This window comes from Lithobates pipiens, unplaced genomic scaffold (genome assembly GCF_037356315.1).
Source record: "Lithobates pipiens isolate NorthernLeopardFrog02 unplaced genomic scaffold, aLitPip1_a1.2 Scaffold_18, whole genome shotgun sequence".
NCBI classification, from domain to species: Eukaryota; Metazoa; Chordata; class Amphibia; order Anura; family Ranidae; genus Lithobates; species Lithobates pipiens.
In genome coordinates, this window is record NW_027507758.1 from 209,468,277 (window position 1) to 209,491,808 (window position 23,532).

General features: G+C 43.2%; 1 protein-coding gene across 5 annotated transcripts in view; it reads left to right on the forward strand.

Moving 5' to 3' along the window:
- ARID4B (AT-rich interaction domain 4B) overlaps positions 1-23,532 on the forward strand; it is a 2,504,499-nt gene that overhangs the window by 141,739 nt on the left and 2,339,228 nt on the right. For 4 of the 5 annotated variants that reach the window (XM_077486551.1, XM_077486548.1, XM_077486549.1 and 1 more), the window contains exon 3: positions 14,806-14,916. The exons of the other annotated variant lie outside the window; for it this stretch is intronic. In XM_077486551.1, the coding sequence (XP_077342677.1) occupies positions 14,806-14,916 (111 nt within the window). The remainder of the gene's footprint in view (positions 1-14,805; positions 14,917-23,532) is intronic. 5 annotated transcript variants of the gene reach the window in all.

A 23,532-nucleotide genomic window follows, 5' to 3' on the forward strand; every position in this document is an offset into this window, starting at 1 on the left:
GAGCACCCCGAGTCTTTTTCAAAGTGTTAGCTCCAATTCTGGAGCTGTTACGGCAACATGGGATCACAATTGTGGGTTACCTAGATGACCTCCTTCTGAGAACAGCTTCTGCCTCAGAATTAAGGGAAGATGTGGCGATCACCATGCAGACTCTACAGGAGTTTGGTTGGGTGCTGAACCTAAAAAAGTCGGTGCTCGTGCCGACTCAACGCCTGGAGTACCTGGGCTTATTGCTGGTCTCCGTGGAAGCAAGAGTTTTTCTCCCTTCAGACAAGCTGCAGGCTCTCTGAGCCGCGGTGAAGTTGTTGATGTACTGCAGGTGGTCGTCGCTGCGCTTCTGCATGCGAGTTCTGGGCCTCATGGTTGCCTCCTTTAAGGCAGTACCGTATGCCCAATTTCACACTTGAGTCTTGCAGACGGAGATCCTGTCAAAATGGGACAAATCCCCATTATCCCTGGATCGTAAGATTCGGGGTGAGCCAGTTAGTCAGGGGTCTCCTCCTCTGGTGGCTGACGTCTCTGGCCCTTCCGTCCGTGAGATCGTTCCTTCCTATCCATTGGATGGTGATCACAACAGACACCAGCCTAACCGGCTGGGGTGGAGTGCTGTGGGTAAAGTAGACCCAGGGTCTCTGTTTGTGGGAAGAATCCCAGTTGCCAATCAATGTGCTCGAACTTCGGGCGTTCAGGCTATGCCTCTCTACATGGTCAACGAGACTACAGGGGCGTCAGATCAGGATCCAGTCAGGTAACACCACGGTGGTTGCATATGCCAACTAAGGAGGAACAAGGAGCTCAGCCACAGCGCGAGAGGTCGCTCACATCCTCCTGTGGGTGGAATGACACGTGCCGGCCTTCTGGGCCATATACATCCCGGGCATAGAAAACTGGCCCGCAGACTACCTAAGTCGCCAGATGCTGCACCCAGGAGAATGGTCATTGCATCTGGAGGTATTCAGGCTTCTTTGCCTGAAGTGGGGCACACCAGATGTGAATCTCTTGGCTTCTCGGCTCAATCGAAAGGTCCAGAGGTTTGTGTCCAGGACAAGAGACCCCTGGGCAGACGCGTTAGTGGCTCCATGGGAGCAGTACCGGCTGATTTATGCCTTTGCTCCACTCAAACTGTTACTTTGTCTGCTACGCAGAGTGGAGGTCGAGGGGATTCCAGTCATACTGATTACCCCAGATTGGCCTCGGCGTCCTTGGTACGCAACCTCGTATGCCTGGTGGCGGATTTTCCTTGGCGGTTGCTGATGGAAGAAGACCTATTGCAAGGTCCGATACTCCATCCTGCTTTACTGCCACTGGTTTTAACGGCACGCCTGTTGAAAGCCAGGTGCTAAAGGACCGGGGTTGGACACTATGCTGAGGGCACAGAAATCTTCTTCTCTGAAGATTTACCATCGTACATGGAAGGCCTACATCTCGTTTTTACAGCGAGGTGTGGATCAGAAACTTGCCTTAAGCACCATCAAGGGACAGATAGCCTTGGCTGTCTTTTTCCAATGCCCCTTTGATGTCTCACTCATTGGTAAGCACCCTTGTGCAAGGGGTTCGGCATGTAGTCCCTCCGGTTCTACCACCCCTACCTCCGTGGGATCTGAACCTGGTGCTATCGGCACTTCAGAGACCGCCGTTTGAGAACGTCAGGGAGATTCCCTTGTTGACTCTTTCCCAGAAAGTTGTCTTTTTAGTGGCTATTACATCTGCCAGGAGGGTTTCGGAGTTGGGGGCCTTGTCTTGCAAGCCGCCCTATCTGGTTATCCACAAGGATAAGGCGGTGCTACGTCCGCCACTCTCTTTTCAAGATTTAAAGGCTGTGGCAGAGCGAGGCTCTGTCTCTATGAAATTGGAGGTAAAAGAGACCCAGAGTTTACATATCTGTGGACTGCAAGACTACAGAGTGTAGAGTTTAAATGGAGAAAACTGCTCTGTTAGTTTTGGATGGGATTCTGTAGTTTGGAGATCCCTGAGAGTCATGGGTGGGACGGGATCTCCAACCCTGGGTCCGGGTCTTGAGGATAGCAAGCAGGGTGTGTGCCCAGCTGCACACAGCCCATATAACGAGGGGCTGGTGAGAGTAGAGGGTGGAGGATGGTGGAGTGTGAGCAGCTTGTGGCTGCTGTTTGAAGACAAACCTGTGTTGGAGAGTGGTCTGCCCTGTGGGAGACTGTAGCCCATGTAAGGGGGATTCTTTGCCCAGGAACTGGGAAAGGCTGGACAGCCTTGAGAGTCGGGAAGACTAAGGAAGCCAGTGAGTCCAGGGGGCTGGAAAGAATCGAGAAGTCTGTTGGGAGCAAGCAGAGGAACTGCTGGCAAGAGAGAGCCAGGTGGCTTGGTATGTTTTCATCTGTGTGCTGAATTAAGTTAAACCCCTGCGTGGGATTCCTGGATGGACTGTTTTGTTTTCCCTTTAATAAACGTGGGCTACCAGGCCCTTAAGTATAAATGCCTGTCTGATGTGGACTTGCTGCACAAAAAATGCATCTAACCACTTGAGCTAAACACCCCAATGTCACAAGTGGTGCTCGAATGCGGGCATGTAGACGATGGAATCCGGGTCCTTGCTCCATGGTGAGTCGCATCAGAAACTACTGCTAGCTGTGTGTGGCAGCCAGGCAAACAGCATTTTTTATTTTTTTCCCCCCTGTTGAGAACTGTCACAAGGCGCATATATATATATATATATATATATATATATATATATATATATATATATATATATATATATATATATATATATATATATATATATATATATATATATATATATATATACACATACAATAGGGGCTACTCCAAACCCCATTGACCCTAAATCACCCTAAGGGGTCTTAGGACTATTGCGGTACCCAATAATACAAAAATTCATAAATAAAAGGGGGAATAACATTTATTAGAAAAATATACAAAAACTATTTCATCAAAAATTCACAGTACAAGTAACACATTTTACAATATAGAGGCATGCAATTCTGGGTAGTATCCCCCAAAAAGAACTGGGAGTATGATGTAGGTATAGACTTGGCCTCCACTAGTTTTGCGGCTATCGCCGCTTCTTCAGGAGGCGTCAACCTATAAACATCGGAGGAGAGATATAGTATACAAAGATACATGGCTACTCAGAAATACAGAGCAAACAAATATGTATATGTGTTGGGAGTATTTAAATTTTGAGCAACTCACGACAAACCCAAAGTAGAGTAACAGACGGCAAAGGTTTGAGTAAAATAACACACCCGGGATAGCAATGTTAAGAAGATGTAACTAGAGAAAGAAACAGCTTGCTTTCCTATAAGTTCAGGCGCACTCGAATAGTATTTGCTAAAACTGCAAAGAGACAATCAGACCAACTGGAAAGTGAATAAAGAAGCTTACCAAACAAAAATTTCACAAAAGGTGCTCCCGGGTGTGCAGCCGTCCTGCATAGGCGCACAAATGTGTGCCATTTAAGCCCCCAACCCGGAAGCCAGGCACCCAAGCATGCACTGGACGTCTGACATCTCTGGGTCTGGCTCTCCGCAGTGCACATACGAATAAACTGCGCATGTGCCTGGTCCTAGTATGTGCGGCGTATATATCCTCTACCGGGAGAGACACGTGCCTGCCCATAGGAGGAGAACAAACTCCTCATGCCGCTGGCTGGGGATTCGCTACATATCATAATAAAGCAATGAGAAAAATAAATACATTTCATGAAACCTGGTCAGGCGATGTCTCAGGATAGGAAGCAAAGAAAACAAGACGAGAGACGAAGAAAGAGGAAAATAATGAAGAAAAAAAAAACCCTGAGACGCGAAGACCACCAATAAATTTATCATTTTATTAAGTAGAAATGACTATACATGTTTTAAACAATAAGCTTTTATTGGATCTTAGATATAACAATTGAACAATAATCCTAATGCATCAAAGGGGAGACACACTCCACATATTAAATAAAGCAACTGTTGCTAACAAATTTTATATTTGAATTCAAATGTAGCATAAATTTAACACAGTATATTAAGAAGCTTGTTTTTATATTAAAAGGAACCAAGATGACGGGAAGAAACAAATATATATATTTTTGTGTGGGGAATCTAAGAGTATATTACAAAAAGTGTTTGTGAGTATGTGCTTCATTGAGGCCTGGAGGAATAAGAGAGTGAAGTCATTCAATCCAAATTGACTCGCGTTGTAAGATAATACGATCCCAATCTCCTCCTCGCCGGTCCTCAGAGATCACTTCTAAGATGAAGACTTTGACGGAGTTTACATTGAATCTAATATGGCGCCCTACCATGGTAAGCTTGCCACTAGTTGAGACATAAAGGTGGTCCCCTATTCGCCTATTCCGTAGTTCCCTGATGGTCTTGCCTACATAAAAAACCTTGCAGGCACAGACCATCAGGGTAAACCACCCCCCTGGTTTCACAATTGGCATGGTGCAGAGGGGAAAATGTATCCCCATTGGGGAAAGTGAACGATCGCCCCTCCAAAATCCATGGATATCGTGGGCAGTCACCACATCGATATTTACCTTTAGGACCCTCTAATCGATAAGGGTGGTCCTTATAATGGCTACTTGTGAACTTGTCTCCAATGGTGGCGGCCCTCCTGAACACCAATTCTGGAGATGGCCTAACATATTTATTCAAAATATGGTGCTCAGTAAGTAAATGCCAATGTTGGGACAGGAGATGGCGAAGATGGTTATGGTGAACAGAGTATTTAGTAACAATCTTAACTGTGGAGGGCTGACTGGGACGAGGAGGGCCATATAAAAGAGATTGATGAGTATGAGCAAAGGCCCTATTAACAGCCTTCCTGAGACTAGTTCTAGTATATCCTCATGCCAGGAGGCGCTCACTTAGAGTGTCTGCTTGGTGGCAGAAATCCCCGTCCTCTGTGCAGTTCTGTCTCAGTCTCAGGTAGTGAGCGTAAGGGATACTGCGTACCAGAGGATGGGGCTGAGAACTGGAGGCATGTAAAAGCATGTTGCCTGCCGTAGGCTTCCGAAAGAGATCAGTAGACAGTTTACCAGATTAATTTTTGAACATTTTTAGATCCAAAAAAGAAATACTATAGTTGTCAAAGGTAAATGTAAACTGCAAATTAAAATGATTAGTATTCAATCGTTGCACAAAATCTAACAATTGTACAGAGCCTGTCCAAATTACAAAGAGGTCATCTATGAATCTATGCCAACAGAGTACGTGATCCAGGAAATGCTATAGATTCATCTCCAAAGATTTCCCTTTCCCAGCCGCCCAAGTAAAGATTTGCATATGTGGGGGCACATGTAGTGCCCATGGCCACTCCCTTAACTTGTAAAAACAACTGATCCATGAACATAAAACAGTTTCACGCTTGGACGCCTGGCTTCCGGGTTGGGGGCTTAAATGGTGCACATTTGTGCGCCTATGCAGGGCGGCTGCACACCCGGGAGCACCTTTTGCAAAATTTTTGTTAGTTAAGCCTCTTTATTCACTTTCCAGTTGGTCTGATTGTCTCTTTGCAGTTTAAACCGATACTATTCGAGTGTGCCTGCACATATAGGAAAGCGAGCTGTTTCATTCTTTAGTTACATCTTCTTAACATTTCTATCCTGGGTTTGTTATTTTACTCAAACTTCACTATTGCTAGGTGTTTTTTTTTAAATATATCTTATCACATTGGGTGGTTCCTCCTAGCTGCTATCTATCCATCTTTTCTTTTTTTTTTTTTCCCCTTCCCCTTTTTTTCTACCTCCCCCCCCCCTTTCCCCTTCTCCTCTTCCCCCCCCCCCTTTTTGGTGGTTATAGATATTAGCCCCTTAAAGGTACATGTTTATCCATTTTATCTGTTTACCTGGACCCTAACCTGCATACATATATACCCCCCGTGCTTGCCCCCAGGGGAAACACCCCTTGTATGGGTGTCTCGGTTTTTGCCGTCTGTTACTATACTTTGGGTTTGTCGTTGAGTTGCTCAAAATTTAAATACTCCCAACACATATACATATTTGTTTGCTCTGTATTTCTGTGTAACCACATATCTTTGTATTGTTTTATTTGTATACTATCTCTCTTCAGATGTTTATAGGTTGATGCCTCCTGAAGAAGCGGCGATAGCCGCAAAACTAGTCGAGGCTACATCATACCCCCAGTTCTTTTTGGGGGATACTACACAGAATTTTATGCCTCTATATTGTAAAATATTGTGCTATTTGTACTGTGAATTTTTGATGAAATTGTTTTTGTATATTTTCTAATAAATGTTATTCCCTTTTTATTAATGAATTTTTGTATTATTGGGTACCACAATAGTCCTAAGACCCCTTAGGGTGATTTAGGGTCAGTGGGGTTTGGAGTAACCCCTATTGTATCTATTCACCCTTCCTTACCTCCAATTGAATTTTCAGGATGATGGTACCTATACTCTCATTATACCACTTTCTTTGAGGCTAACCTGTTCTTGATACATTATACTTTTTAGTAGAGAATAAAATGGTGGTTGGTTGAATATTTTATGTCATGCTGTATTTGCGCAGCAGTCATTCAAATGCTATTTTTTGGGAAAAAAAATTATACTTTAACCACTTAAGGACCGCCATATTGCCATTGTACGTCATTACAATGGCACAGGCAGGCACAAGCACGTACATGTACGTGCCTGCCTTCCAGCGGGTGGGGGGTCCGATCGGACCCCCTCCCGCTGGATACAACGGTCCGGTTCGCTGCAGGAGCGATCCGTGATGAGGGGATGGCCGTTGGTTTCTGGTCACCCCCTCTGGATCGCTCCTGGCCAATGACCAGCTTCCTCCCACTGTGTATTGTATACACAGGAAGGAGGAAGTGATGTCATTCTCCTCGGGGCGGTCTTTTTGACCGGACTACAAGGAGAAGACACAAAGTAAGTGCACCAAAACGCTACTCTAACACATAGGTACACAAACCACCCCCCCTCCCCCCCAGTCACAGTGTCGCTGATTGCATTGATCATTTATTTACTGATCACTGCATTCAGTGTCAGTTGTAACAGTAAAAACTGTCAGGGCAGTTAGTGTTAGGTCCAGGGTAGCCCCCTATCACCCCCCAATAAAGGTTTAATGCCCTGATTGCCCCTAGAGTTAACCCTTTCACCCCCTTTTGCCAGTGTCACTAAGCGATAATTTTTCTGATCGCTGCATTAGTGTCACTATTGTCGCTAGGTAGCTAGTTATTTTTTTAGGTTCGCGCCAGGTTTTTATAGCGATAGGTACCCCGATATACTAAAGAAAAAAAGAGAAAATAACTGCGCTAAGGTTAAAAAATGTGAATATGTGAATGTGTAAATGTATAAAGAAAATCCTGTGAGGATATTCAGCTGCGGCTTCGCTATGTCACATACATGCAAATAAAAACGAAAAAACCCATAAGCCGCGCTAAATAGATACGAAGGCAAATACAACCAACTATTTGTGCAATGATATAAAAGTAAATGTTGAAATAAATATTAGTAAATACAACCAACTGTTTGTGCAAAATAAACAAATAAATATTAAACAAATATTGTATGGGGTATAGCAACCCTATATGTGTATATGCATATACGTGATACAGAACATATAAGTATTAGAATTCCTGATCCCAAAAACCCAAAAATGCTGATGGGCACATATAATGGGAATCAGTGACACACACCTATTATAAAATATAAACACCCAATGTGTGAACAATGAGTCCGTATAAAGACAAAAAAGGGGGGTAACGTAAGGCCCAGTAAGGGTCCTCTGAGTAAACACCACACTCTTCCTGGAAATCCAAATATGGGAACAGTTGTATTCAATCCACCACCAACACACGATAAGATTTACTGCTTACCAGATATGAATGACCCCCCACTACAGAGGGTCACACGGGGCTTAATAGGAATGGACGTCACTTCCAACCACAAGATAAAAGAGGTTCCTCGATGTCTTCCTGGATTCACTCTTTTAGGAACTCTTGGGAAGAAAACTCACTCCCGGACACTCAACTCAGTAGTCCAAACAGACTCAGAGCCAGGGACATCAAAACCATAAGGGAAAGAAAACTCAAAATAGTGTAAAACCCTTTTTATTTTAAAATTAAAAATGTAAAATACACTTACAAGCGTGTAAAAAAGAAAGCGCCTTAAGTCCGTGTCGCCGGCCGGACGCACACGGACAGACTCGTTCTCCTGGAACCCGTCACAAAACCGAGGTGATAAGTAGCGCACCGCTCAGCCCTACGCGTTTCGCAACAAAATTGCGTCATCCAGGGGCACGAGCGGCACGCTGTGTCACCTCCATTTATATGTCTCTAATCATCTGAGCCTCACTCTGGGCGCCTGGCTTTTCCCGCCAAAACCAAGCCTCGTCTTGAAATCAGCATCTGATTCGTCAGGCAGTGATTCCAAAGGTCAATCTACAAGCTTGGGCCCGCCCACACCCCACCCTCATACATAACCTGTCATGTCCGTTCTGCTACTCAGCTGAATTGAATTGGGCACTAACAGTGTCTCACTATGTCATATGGGCCATGCATACCGGCTGTACAGATGCATCCCCTTATGCTGGCCAAAGGAACGACAGAAAGGGGGGGGGGGGGAGAAGGAGTGTGTATGGAACACCAAGACCGTGTCATTAGCCCCACTTCCGGTTTGTAGCCATCCCGGATGTCCAAGCCTCACTATCGTTCTGACATAACTTCCGGTCCTGCGTCGCCCAATCATCCAACTTGTAATGTTTAATACCTGAACTCCCCAAAGTATCCCTCTAACATTTATATAAACAGGACACCAGCCTTGTCCAGTATTGCAGATTGGGAGAAGGAGAAAGGAAGAGCAACCGGTATGTGTGCAGGGCGTCCCTTCGGGATCACCCATGCCTCACTTCCGGTCGTTGATACTCGGACGTATGCCCCACTTCCGTTTTCGGTGACTTCCGGTCACCTGATCGGAAGTTGTACCTGCACCAACCAAGCCTCGTTCGCGTCGCGTGAGGTCACTTCCGATGTGTGGCTATGACGGTCCCGCCCTAATAGCTCCACGCCGCCTACGGCGCGGCGTAACAAGAGACCCGGCGTTTCCCTAAAACCGTCCGCATACTCCCTGCGCATGTGCAAGGTCATTTGATAAAATCAGAATCGAAAACTCAAAAACACAACCCATAGCTCGCAGTGGCAACAACCAGAACTGCGCCCCCAGTGAACCAATAGCAAAACTACATCCACCCCATCCACCCCGATATACTACCTAATAATGGTTTTAACCCCCTGATTGCCCCTAGTTAACCCTTTCACCCCCTTTTGCCAGTGTCACTAAGCGATCATTTTTCTGATCGCTGCATTAGTGTCGCTATTGTCGCTAGGTAGCTAGTTATTTTTTTAGGTTCACCGCCAGGTTTTTATAGCGCTAGGTACCCCCATATACTACCCAATAATGGTTTTAACCCCCTGATTGCCCCTAGTTAACCTTTTCACCAGCGATCACAGTATAAGTGTCACTGGTGACGCTGGTTAGCCAGTTAGTTATTTAGGTTCCCTGTCAGGTTTTTATATAGCGCCAGGGACCCCCATATACTACCTTATAAAAATTTGAACCCCCTGATTGCCCCTAGTTAACCCTTTCACCAGTGATCACCGTATAAGTGTTACGGGTGACTCTGGTTAGTTTGCTTTTTATAGCATCAGGGCACCCACCATTTATTACCCAATAAAGGTTTAACCCCCTGATCACCCGGCGGGTGATATCAATTAGGTTTTAGGGTCAGGGTCTGCGTCGCCCCAGGCAGCGATAGGTTAGTGCCAGTACCGCTAACACCCACGCGCAAAGCATACACCTCCCGTAGTGGTATAGAATCTGAACAGATCAATATCTGATCTGATCAAATCTATACTAGCGTCCCCAGCAGTTTAGGGTTCCAAAAAAAACACATTGTTAGCGGGATCAGCCCAGATACCTGCTGGCTCCTGCGTTTTGCCCCTCTGCCCAGCCCACCCAAGTGCAGTATCGATCGATCACTGTCACTTACAAAACACTAAACACTAAACACATAACTGCAGCGATCGCAGAGTCAGGCCTGATCCCTGCGATCGCTAACAGTTTTTATTGGTAGCATTTTATATTTAAATCCGGAAGGCAGTGCTTGGTTTTCGGGGTCCCGTACGTGGCTAGGCTCCCAAAAAGTCCCCCACATGTGGTATCCCCGTACTCGGGAGAAGCAGCAGAATTTATTTTGGGGTGTAATTTGACGTATGCCCATAGCATGTGTGAGCAATATATCATTTAGTGACAACTTTGTGCAAAAAAAAATTTTTTTTTTAATTCCTGTAACTTGTGGCAAAATATAAAATATTTCATGGACTCAACATGCCTCTCAGTAAATAGCTTGGGGTGTCTACTTTCCAAAATGGGGTCATTTGGGGGAGGGGGGGGGGTTTGTGCTATTTTGGCATTTTATGGCCTTCGAAACTGTGATAGGTAGTGAGGAGTGAAATCGAAAGACTTTCCGAACGGGCTACTTGCCCACACACACGGCACTTTTTGAGCGGACTAATACGGCTTACTAAGTCCGCCGTACTATCCGCCCTACTTTTGAAATGAACGGACTCGGCCACACACGCGGAGGAAAGTCCGCTCATTTCGAGCGCGTCTCCAGGTAGGTGGGGCCCGCGAAGGAGACGTCGCTGGCCCCGCCGCCTGGTATGGACTTAAAGGGGAACCCCAACGCCGAAGAAAATCGGCGTGGGGGTCCCCCCAAAGTCCACAACAGACCCTTGTCCGAGCACGCTACCCGGCCGGCCAGGAAAAGGGGGTGAGCGAGCGCCCCCCCCCCCCCTCCTGAGCCGTACCAGGCCGCGTGCCCCCAACATGGGGGGTGCCTTGGGGAAGGGGGGGCCGCGCGGCCCCCCCACCCCAAAGCACATTGTCCCCATGTTGATGAGGACAAGGGCCTCTTCCCGACAACCCTGGCCGTTGGTTGTCGGGATCTGCGGGCGGGGGGCTTATCGGAATCCGGGAGCCCTCTTTAATAAGGGGCCCCGGATACCGGCCCCCCACCCTATGTGAATGAGTATGGGGTACAATGTACTCCTACCCATTCACCTGTAAAATAAAAGTACAAAAAAAACACAACACACGAGATAAAATACTTTATTGCACAGCTCCGGGGGTCTTCCGTCTTCGGGGGTCTTCTCGCCGGACTCCTCCGCTATCTTCTTGTAGCTCTTTTGCTAGCGGAGGAGTCCGGCTTTCTTCCTCGCCGCTGGCCTCTTCTTCCGACTTCGGGGGTCTTGTCCCCCTCTTCGGTTCTTCTGCCGGGCCACCGCGCCTTCTTATAGCTCTTTTACAGGCGGTGGCCCGGTCTTCTGTCGCCGCCGCCTTCTGTTCTTCTTCTTCTCCGGGCGGGAAAAGTCCGCTCATTTAAAAAGTACGGCGGACTGGCATACACACGGCCGGATTGTCCGCCGAAATGCGAGTCCGGCGGGAAGATTGGTGTGCAACACGGCATTCTAAGTCCGCCGTACTTTCGGGTCAAAAAAGAATGCCGGAGGCTACACACGTGGGGATTGTTTGGCGGACTTGAGTTTGCCGGACTTTTCCACCGGATTGTTTGATCGTTTGTACACGGCATTAGAAACCCTGAAGGCAGTGATTAGTTTTCGGGGTGCCGTACGTGGCTAGACTCCCAAAAAGTCCCACATATGTAGTATCCTCGTACTCAGGAGAAGCAGAAGAATATATTTTGGGGTGCAATTCCACATATAACTATGGCATGTGTGAGCAATATATCATTTAGTGACAACTTTTTGTAAACTTCTTTTTTTTTTTTTTTTTTTGCGTCATTATTCAATCACTTGGGACAAAAAAAAAAAATATTCAATGGGCTCAACATGCCTCTCCACAACTTCCTTGGGGTGTCTTCTTTCCAAAATGGGGTCATTTGGGGGGGGTTTTGTGTTATTTTGGCATTTTATGGCCTTCGAAACTGTGATGGGTAGTGAGGAGTGAAATCAAAAATTTGCACCCTTAGAAATCCTGAAGGCAGGGATTGGTTTTCGGGGTGCCATACGCGGCTAGACTCCCAAAAAGTCCCACATATGTGGTATCCCCGTACTCAGGAGAAGCAGCAGAATATATTTTGGGGTGCAATTCAACATATAACTATGGCATGTGTGAGCAATATATCATTTAGTGACAACTTTTTGTAAACTTTTTTTTTTTTTTTTTTTTTGTGTCATTATTCAATCACTTGGGACAAAAAAAAAAATATTCAATGGGCTCATTGTGCCTCTCCACAACTTCCTTGGGGTGTTTACTTTCCAAAATGGGGTCATTTGGGGGGAGGGGTTTGTACTGCCCTGCCATTTTAGCACCTCAAGAAATGAGATAGGCAGTCGTAAATTAAAAGCTGCGTAAATTCCAGAAAATGTACTCTAGTTTGTAGACGCTATAACTTTTGCGCAAACCAATAAATATATGCTTAATGAAATTTTTTTTTTTTACTAAAGACATGTGGCTGAATAAATTTTGCCCTAAATGTATGACTAAAATTGAGTTTATTCGATTTTTCTTATAACAAAAAGTAGAATATATTATTTTTTTCTCAAAATTTTCGGTCTTTTTCCATTTATATCGCAAAAAATAAAAATCGCAGAGGCAATCAAATACCATCAAAAGAAAGCTCTATTTGTGGGAAGAAAAGGACGCAAATTTCGTTTGGGTGCAATATTGCATGACCGCGCAATTACCAGTTAAAGCAGCGCAGTGCAAAATTGTAAAAAGACCTCTGGTCCTTAGGGTGTTTATTGGTCCGGGCTGAAGTGGTTAATGAAAAAAAAAATTAACCAGTAAAGTTAGCCACATTTGTTTTGTATAATGTGAAAGATTTAACGGCGCAAGAATTGTGATCTTTTTATTCTAAGGAAAAAAGCTGCGATTCTCATTTCGCCCAGAATCCTGCTGCTCTATCTGGTGCACTGACCCCACCGGTCCTCCTCTCTCGGCACGGCAGAGAGGAGGAGATCAGTGCAGTGAACAGTGGCAGGTGAGCCTGAAACTGCTAATAGCAAACCCTAGGTGCCAGAGGCATTTTTCTCCCCACAGCAAGGGGCAGGTAGTGGGGCGTGGAATGCATCTGCCTATACTTTCCAGAATGAGAGCACAGGCGTCTTCTGAGCTTATCCCTTTTATGTGCTGTTTGTGGTGGGAGGTGCACCTGTGGGTCAGCATGATGGGGGGAATTGATTTATGATCCTCCTGTCACCTCCCTGAAATGGATTGTTTGCCGACCCCCTCCCCCCTGTGTTGAATAACATAAAGAACACAAATAGGTGTTGTACTAAATATAAACCATGTAAATCAGGGAGGTGCAGCAGGTATTTGGTTGGGTCTGTACCCAGATCTAAAACTTTAACCATTTTCAGTAAATTCTTGCATTTAACCAATGCCTTGTTGTGTTTTTTTTTTTTTTTTTGCAAAAATCACCCCCAGATTTGAATTTAAAATGTGTTTAATTTTCAGCCTAAAGCAGCTATTCTCATCAAGGGTTGCACTAGAGGGTGCTTGGGTTTCTTGAGCTATGGCTGGTTGACTTTCCTTCTGATGGTGCCTGCATAATTCTGAGTCTGGCACCATGACACCAATGAACTTTTTAGCCGTTCATAATGGTAGAATTCTGACCACCATTGAAAGGGGGACATTGTTCCTGCTGACCTCCAGTGAATGAATTCTCGCAAGGGTTTTTTGATACGTAATGAATTATTTCAAGGGTATTTCTGGGGTAAAAAGGTTAAAAAAAAGCGCATAAAGAGTAAACTCTTGTACTCTATACATAATTAAAGACCATCTTGAATAGACTGTTCTGACAATATGCAGTATATTCACATAAACATTACCCCAACCTACCTAAAGGTTTATTGAACATAACAGTATTTCTCCCTGAAACCCATTCTAAAAGAATTTGCATTACTCAGTCAACCTGGCTACCATGGTTATACCTTCAACTTGTAGAGCATATTAACTTTTCATAATGTGCATCTTTCTTTAAATAAGTGTATTTTAAACCCATGTGCGTTAGCTTGTCGCAATTTTTTTTTTCTATTAGTAAATACTGTACCTGCTTGTTCCTTGATTTACATGGGCTTCCTTACTGTTGGTGGCAAAAATATAGCAGCCTGTCCTCTCGCTGCTACATTGCCACTTTCATTGCACATATCTTGCCAGCTTCTCTGTAAAAGCTATTCAGTTTCTTCTCTGGAGGCTGCCCCACTTGATTATTTATTTCTACTGGCTTGAATGGGCGGCTCTAGCAATTTGAATTGGAGGTGCTTGATCCTATCCCATATGTCACATTATCTCTTCGGTCAACCACTGTATTTACTCTCGCCTGCAGCCAGCTCCTCTGATGCCTTGCATTTTTAACAATGACAGACCTGTGAAAATATCACCTTTTTATGATGTATTCTGTGCAAATCCAATGTGATCTTATGTTAAAGTAATTTACGCTAACAGATTATTATTATTATTATTATTATGTAACATTAGGGAAAAAAGATGGGGAGAATTTCCTAAAGAGCACAGCTTGTCCAAACATCACTTAATCTTAATGTCTAGTTAGCATCATAAATAGTTATAAAAATGAAGCTACTGTACAGCACTTCAAGTATGTCAATATTCCCCAAAGGTGGACACCGCTTCCAAAGAGTAAAAGAGAAACACCATAGTGTTATACTGCTATTTTTGAGTTTTCTTATTCTGCTTTATTATATACTAATGTTGAAGCTTTTTAACAATCCTTTTTAGGCTGTTCATTTATTTTTTCTTAATGTTGTTTGTTAGTCTGTAGATGAGCCCCCTTTCCTGTCGGTTGGTACAGATGTAAGTGCTAAATACAGAGGTGCTTTCTGTGAAGCCAAGATTAAGTCCACAAAAAGGCTGTTCAAAGTTAAGGTAGGCCTCAAATTAATTTTAATTTTTACAATTTTATTGCATCATTGATGTGCCACAAAAGATAAATGTTTTTTTTTTTTTCATACCCAGCTTCAGACGAGAAACTCTAACTGTAATGACACTGTATATTGTGACATGCAAATTATGTATTCCTGAGGACTGATAGTAACTGGTCTGCTCAATTTAGAGATCCAAGTTTAGCCATACAATGACTACATCAGCCAATGTATGCAATAAATACATAACTGCTTCTACTTTTAAATTTCAAGCATATCAGTCTAAAGCTGGTCATACATTGATCACATTTCGATCAGTGTGTGGCGGCTTCCTCTCCACAGAAGTTGAATATTTGACTTTTTTCAAAGGGATTGCAAATTTCAATTAGTGACTGCAGCCAAACAATATTCTGGTGGGGGGACTTTAAGCTCACACAAGCGAGGTAGATAGAAGATTGTTTTTTTTTTTTGTTCAGACCCCTGGCTAAACTAACATTGTATGGACAGTGTTCATTTTTTTTTTCTGTGCTAAAATTATTAATAACTTAACAATGTAGAATCAGCCATCTAAACAGAGGGTACATGGATCTATATCACAATAGGAGCATATAATGTAGCAGTGGCAGAAGACTCACAATCCAAATTCATTGTCAATATGAAATACTAAATCCAGAATATGAACAGTCTACTGACTGGAATAGTACCAGCTGATTGGAGAAAAGCCAATGTAGCACCAATATTTAAAAAAGGGCCAAGATACATCCCTGGGAACTACAGACCAGTTAGCCTAACATCAATAGTATGCAAGTTCTTGGAGGGAATGATAAGGGACTATATACAAGATTTTAGTAATGACAACGCTATCTTTAGCAGTAATAAGCATGGATTTATGAAGAATCGTTCTTGCCAAACCAATCTATTAACCTTCTTTGAGAAGGTGAGCTGCCATCTAGATAAAGGAAGGCCTGTAGACGTGGTGTTTCTGCAAAAGCATGTAATACAGTTCCCCATCAATGTTTACTGTACAAAGTAAGGTCCATTGGCATGGACTATAGGGGGTGAGTACATGGATTGAACACTGGCTACAGGGGCGAGTTCAGAGGGTAGTGATAAATGGGGAGTACTCGGAATGGTCCGGGGTGGAAAGTGGGGTCCCCTAAGGTTCCTTGCCTGGGACCAATCCTATTTAATTTTTTCATAAACGACCTGGAGGATGGGATAAAAAGCTCAATCTCTGTATCTGCAGATGATACTAAGCTAAGCAGGGCAATAACTTCTCCGTAAAATAATATTTGGGTGGCAATAATATGAATGCAATCTACTCACTAGGGCAAGATATTTTAGGGGAATCTAGGATGGAAAAGTACCTTGGGGTCCTAGTAGAAGACAGGCTCAACAATGGCATGCAATGATAAGCTGCTGCAAGTAAAGCAAACAGAATATTAGCATGCATTAAAAAGGGGATTGACTCCAGAGATAAAACAATTCTTCTACTCTACAAGACTTTGGTCCGGCTGCACTTGGAGTATGCTGTCCAGTTCTGGGCATCAGTTCTCAGGAAGGATGTGCTGGAACTGGGGAGAGTCCAGAGAAGGGCAACACAATGAATAAAGGGCCTGGAGGACCTTAGTTATGAGGATAGATTACGAGCACTGAACTTATTCTCGCTGTAGAAGAGACGATTGAGAGGGGATTTGAATTCAATGTACAAATACCGTACTGGTGACCCCAAAATAGGGATAAAGCTTTTCTGTGAAAGGTAATTTAATAAGACAAGCAGCCATTGACTAAAATTGGAAGAAAAGCGGTTTAACCTAAAACTGCATAGAGTGTTCTTTACTGTAAGAGCGGTTAGCATGTGGAATTCTCTTCCACAGGCAGTGGTTTCAGCGGGGAGGCACCTGAAAGACCACAACCTACAAGGCATATATGTAATACTGACAAATAACATACATAGGTTGGACTCAATGGACTTCCTGTGCTTTGTAGCTCCCACATCTCCAAAACATCAGCGATGCACCTCTGTACCTTTCATCACAGGCCTTGTTGACTCCTCTCCAAATGTAGCGTTTTTCGGTTGTGACCAAAAAGTTCAACTTTGGTCTCATCACTCCAAGTGACTTTGTACCACAAGGTTTAAGGCTTGTCTCTATGCTGTTTGGCGTATTGTAAGCTGGATACTTTGTGGCATTTGCATAGTAATGGCTTTCTTCTGGCGACTCGACCATGCAGCTCATCTTTCTTCACGTGCCTCCTTATTGTGCATCATGAAATGGCCGCACCACTTTTTCATAGAGTCCTGTATTTCATCTGAAGTTAATCTGTAGATTTTTCTTTGCATCTTGATCAATTTTCCTGGCAGCTGTGGCTGAAATTTTGGTTGGTCTACGTGACTGTGGTTTGTTTTCAACAGAACCCCTCATTTTCCACTTCTTGATTAGAGTTTAAACACTGCTGATTAGCATTCTCACTTCCTTGGATATCTTTTTTTTTTTTTATCCCTTTCCTGTTTTATACATTTCAACTACCTTTTCCCGCAGATCCTTTGACAATTCTTTTGCTTTCCCCATGGCACAGAATCCAGAAATGTCAGTGCAGCACTGGATGAAAGATGCAAGGGTCTGTCAGGAGTCCAGAAACGCATTTTATACACACACAAATTACAAGCAAACAGATCACAGGTCAAGATGTGGTTATCTTTAACAGCCATTCAAACCTGTTTGTGTCAACTTGTGTGCATGTTATCAGGCCAAAATCACCAGGATATGTAAACTTTTGATCGGGGTCATTTAGGGGTAGTTTCTGTTGCCATTATGATTTAACCACTTCCCTACCACAGTATGTCATATGACATCCTTGACTTTGTGAGGGAATATCTGAATGATGTCTGCAGCTACAGGCATCATTCAGATATAATTCTTTGCAGCTGGCGATTCTGTACACGATGAGAATGATCATAGTGGCGTCTGGTGCTCTTTGTGGGGCCCGGAGAAAGAATTGTCTGGGGGCAGGATGACACAGATGGAGATTTCCGGTGACCAGATTGTCACCAGTCATCTCTATGACCGCTGGGGGCTCGGGCGTGACAGCATAACGTCACTCCTGGGTTCCCAGAAGTAAACAAAGCCACGATTTCGGCTGTCAGCGTGAGACTGGTGAATTTTGTTTCTCAATCTTTCTCAATCTTTCCAGCCTGGTGGAGCGATGTGGGGTCTCATTGACCCTGTATCTCTTCATAAAGAGGACTTGTCGCAGTAGATTCCTATTGTAAGGGATGTTTACATTCCTTGTAATAGGAATAAACATGATCAAAAAAATCATCTGAAAAGATCTAGAAATAAATAATTAATCGTTTGCAGATCTAGCAGCGCTTATGCATTAATAAAAACTCTGATGTTCGTTGTATATAATAATATTTTCCATCAAGTATATATAAGGAATCACAATTTAAAATGTCCACATCAAATGTCAATGTTTATCCATCAATTATATATTGAACGGCAAGTCCTCTTGTGTTGTGAGATGTGTTGTACCACAGCCCATCAATACAAAGGAGATGTGTGATAGATAAGACTCCCCTTTGGTAGTGCTCTTACCAGAACCAGCTGGTCAAATAGGCATATGAAAAATTTCTGTGAACTATCAGGTCACTCCTCCATCCACATCACATACAGCTCATTATCTCAATATCCCGGATAAAAGTGTATGGAGAGAATAGACATAGTGTAATTCCATAAAATATAAGCTTTTAATAAAGTTTCAAATTTTTACACTCACAAACAACATTGAGTACGAGGCATTGGTTCATTAATACACAGCCTAGTGTTCAGGTACATGAGGATTGTTCTACCGCCCTCTCCCGTAGCCGTGGGCCGTATCTCTCTGCTCGCTCGCGGCTCAGATTAACCTCTCCTGATCACTGCTGTTTCTCTACTTGTCGTATGGCTCCACGCTGACGCGTTTTTCGTCATTCCGACATCACAGCCCCCAGAAAACACACACTTTTTTGAGTGTGAGAGCGCTTGTGTTTATACATAGAACTGGGCGGTGGTTTTAGTCATAAACTATTGAGATGGTGATCAAAAAAATAATGATGTAAAAAAAGTGTAAAAGTGTTGTATCTTGTTTTTATTTTACTTAATTTTTAAAACACCCCTGTACCCGGTAGCGAACACGCATGTAAGTCCCGCCCACATATGTAAACGGCGTTCTAACTACACATATGAGGCATTGCTGCGTGCAACAATTCTTGCGCTAGACCTCCTTTGTAACTCCTAAACTGGTAACTTGAAAAAAAATGAAAGCGTCGCCTATGGAGATTTTTAACTACTGAAGTTTGGCGCCATTCCATGAGTGTACACAATTTTAAAGCGTGACATGTTAGGTATCTATTTACTCGGCTTAACATCTTTCACATTCTACAAAAAAAAATTAAGCTAACTTTACAGTTTTGTTGTTTTTTAATTCATGAAAGGTTCCCCCCCCCCCTAAAAAACAAAGAGTGAAAAATTATTGCGCAAATACCGTGCAAGATAAAGATTTGCAATGAGACCGCCTTTTTATTTCCTAGGGTGTCTGCAAAAAAAATATATAATGTTTTGGGGTTCTGAGTAATTTTCTAGCAAAAAAAGATGATTTTTACATGGAGAGAAGTGCCAGAATAGGCCCGGTATATGGTTAAGTGGTTAAAAAGAGTAAACTAGCGCTGCACGATTAATCATTAAGAATTATCGTGATTTTTATTTATTTTTTCCCATTGCGATCTTGAAAAAAGTGTTTCCTGATTCTTTGTATGCAGAGAATTCTCTGCTCTGCTAAAGCAGACAGCCGTCAAAAGAGGAAAAAAAACGGGCAGTCTGCCAAGAATCACATTCTTTAGCGGTGAAACTTGAGTATAAACATTGTAACAATTTGTCCTTTTAGATCAAAGGAATACACTTTGGTGTGAAAATTAGGGAAGTTTAACCACTTAAACACTACACCTTAGTGGAGACCCTAGAGACTAAAATGGTGGTTGTTGCAATATTTTATGTTGCACTGTATTTGCGCAGCAGTCGCTCGTACTTTAATTTTTTTCCCCAAAAAAAACAAAAAACACTTTAATCGCTTGCTGACTGCCTCATGCCGATATACGTCAGCAGAAGGGCTCGTACAAGCAAACTAACGTACCTGTACATTGCCCCTTAAGAGGTGGCCTGCGGGCACTTGCACCCGCGGCAAGCTCTGTGAGGAGGGTCCCGCGGACTCGATCGCCGCAACGATACCCGCAATAGTTTCACAGAGGGGAAGAACAGGGAGATGCTAATGTGAACAAGCATCTCTCCATTCTGCCTAGTGACAGTGTCACTGATCTCTGCTCCCTGTGATCGGGAGAAGAGGTCAGTGACATGTCACACAGTCTTACAGTTAGAAACACTCCCCAGGACACAAGTAAAACCCCTTAACTGCCCCCTAGTGGTTAACTCCTTCACTGCCAGTGTCGTTTACACAGGAATCTGTGCATTTGTATTGCACTGATTGCTGTATAAATGACAATGGTCTCAAAAATGTGTCAAAAATGTTCGCTGTGTCCGCCATAATGTTGCAGTCATGATAGAAATCGCTGATCGCCACCATTACTAGTAAAAAATTATTAATAAAAATGCCATAAAACTATCCTTTATTTTGTAAACGCTATAAATATTGCACAAGCTCTTATTGCGATTTTTATTTTTATTTTTTACCAAAAATATGTCGAATATGCATCGGCCTAAACTGAGGAAAAAAATCTTTTTTTTTAATATATTTTTGGGGGATATATATTATAGCAAAATGTAAAAAAAATGAGTTTTTTTTTCAAAATTGTCACACTTTTTTTGTTTATAGCGCAAAAAATGCAAACCGCAGGGGTGATCAAATACAAGCAAAAGAGAGCTCTATTTGTGAGGAAAAAATATGTCAATTTTGTTTGGGAGCCATGTCACACGACCATGATTGTCGGTTAAAGTGATGCAGTGCCGAATCGCAAAAAGTGCTCTGGTCAGGAAGGGAATACATTTTTCCGGGGCTGAAGTGGTTAATGAATTAAAAAAAAAAAAAAAAAAAACTAACTAGCAAAGTTAGCCCAATTTAATTTGTATAATGTGAAAGATTTTACCCTGTGAGAATTGTGATCTTTATATTCTAAGCAAAAAATTGTCGTTATGGCCAGAAGCGTGTAGCTCTAAATTAAACAGTTGATTGATAAATGGCTTCAGCCATACACTAACCATGAGTGAAATGTTTTTATGTTATTCATATTCTTTGAAAAATGGCCAAGAAATCATAAATTCTGCCTGGGTATGTAAACTTGTGAGCACAACTGTATGTAAGAATAAAAGTACTAGCTAAACTTTCAATGCTATGTCCAGATTAGTGAACAGATATCGTCCACAAACCATATCTAGACATTCTTAATAACAATTGCTTTAGGATTAGCCATTGGAAGGGTGTAAGAATTATCAACATTATTGCATAAAAAAGACAAAAAAGGGGGGGGGAAAGGGGGAGAGGGGAGTGAGAATAAAAAGGGGATAAAGGAAATGAGACCTCAAGAGGATAGCAAAAGACAGGAGGAAGAAAAGAAGAAGCCAAGAAAAGATAAGGGGTGCCGAAGTTCTGGTTGGGCACTGGAGTTAGGGAAAGGGAAAGGGCACATGTAAGGCGCCAACGGCTCCCAAGTTTGTTCAAAGTTTGTTTGCTATGCAAGGTATCTGATAAAGAGGGAAAGCATTGTTGGATTTGAATCGAAACTAGCCTACAAAAGTAGTCTCAGAAAGAGGAAAGTGGGTGGAGGGAAATTATGGCTACTTGGTATCTCAGCTGAGATACTGTTAAGTTGCTTAACACTTTTGGGGGGGGGGGTGCATTTGGATTGCAGAAGTAACTAAATAGGGCAGGCAAAAGGGGGGGGGACAAAAGAAATGGGGGTCCCTAGGGAGGACTAGTAAGAATTACTGGACTATTTTGTATTTTAAGGTAGGAGTGAGCCATCTAAGTCAGGGGTAGGAAATGAGCTATCCAGGGTCTCCAAAATGTTTTCGTAGGTGGAAACTTTGTTTAGGAAAACTGACTCAATCTTAGTGTGGATCATTGCCTGAGCGTTTTTGTTTCATTGCCAAAATACATTGAGCAGGAGATTTCCATGCCTTTGCGATGGCCTGCTTGCCCACAGTGGTGATGAAGAGAAGGAGTTTGGATTGACGGTGGGTCACAGTCAAGGGTTTGTTCAGGAGAGCTATGATAGGGTCAGCTTGCAATGGCATCTCAAATAGAGTTGAGGATCTTGAACACTTCAGTCCAGAATGTTTGCGCTGAGGACATTCCTACCATATGTGCATATGCCTGATGTAGTACCCATCTGGTGAGTACTTTGTAGATGGTTTCCGGGGCTACAATGTTGGATGAGGCTGACTTAGTTGCCTGCCATATATGGACCAATTGCTTGGATCTAAGGTTTGGTTAAGGTAGTTTTCCCATTTGCTTGTGTAAGCTGGTGGAGAGGACATTGATATTTAAGTAGGACACAAGATTAGACCCTGCTATAGTAATTGTAGCTGTCAGTAGGATGAAGTAGGCTAAACGTTTCATTGGGCGTGGCAACCCTGGTGGCAGGTAATTAAGCAATGTAAGGTGGGGTTACCGTGCGGAGCATGGAGAACACCCTATTCCAATAGTTTCTAATTTTGGGGCATTCCCACCAAATGTTGAGCATGGTGCCACACAACTTGCAATCTCGGAAACACTTTTCGCAAGTGGTCTGATACATTCTGGCTAGATAAGTAGGGACTAGATATCAAATAGTCAAGACTAGCCTCTATTATGAATACATTCAAAATGTGCTTATAGGAAAACTGTAGTCTAGAAAACCACGACTCTGGCTCCACTTCCCAGTCAAGGTCTCTCTCCCAAGCTAGCATATATGGTTTTCTTTGGAGTAAACAGCGATTTGTGCACCATTGGGATACTGTCTCTAGTATCCTGGTCTTTAGTGCACCTTTGTTCAAATGCTGTCAGGGAGGGTGAATTTCCTGAAGGCCCAAGAGTCCATAAAAATTTAGTTTTTGATAAAAACAAAACCTTTCAGATGGGGGCATTTTTAATTTAGCACAACAATGAGAGAGGGTGAGTAAAAAAAGTGCCCCATACAATACAAGCCTTTGTCCGTCCACCATTTTAGTGCCCCAAAATCCATACCTGAAGGAAAATTAGGGTTATGACATACGTGCTCCAAAGGAGTAAATTTTACAGATCAGTGAGGTATTGGAGCTCGTGCAATCCCATAGGGCGAATAAATGAGCTAGTGTGGGTGACTATGTTAAGGGCCTTTCCTTAAAGTGATAGTAAAGTAACGCGTCTTTTTATAGGCTTTCCTTTATCGTACATCAGGGGACACAGGGCCATAGTAGTTACTATGTGGGTTATATAGGCCACCGTCAGGTGATGGACATTGGCATACTGGCAAGACAGAAATTTCAATCCCTATATAACCGCTCATATTACTGGGAGTACCTCAGTTTTTCGCCACTGTCTTAGATGTTGGTCACGAGTAAAGATGTGCTATGCTGAGCTGCACTGGAATATTCCTTGCTGAGGCAGGCTA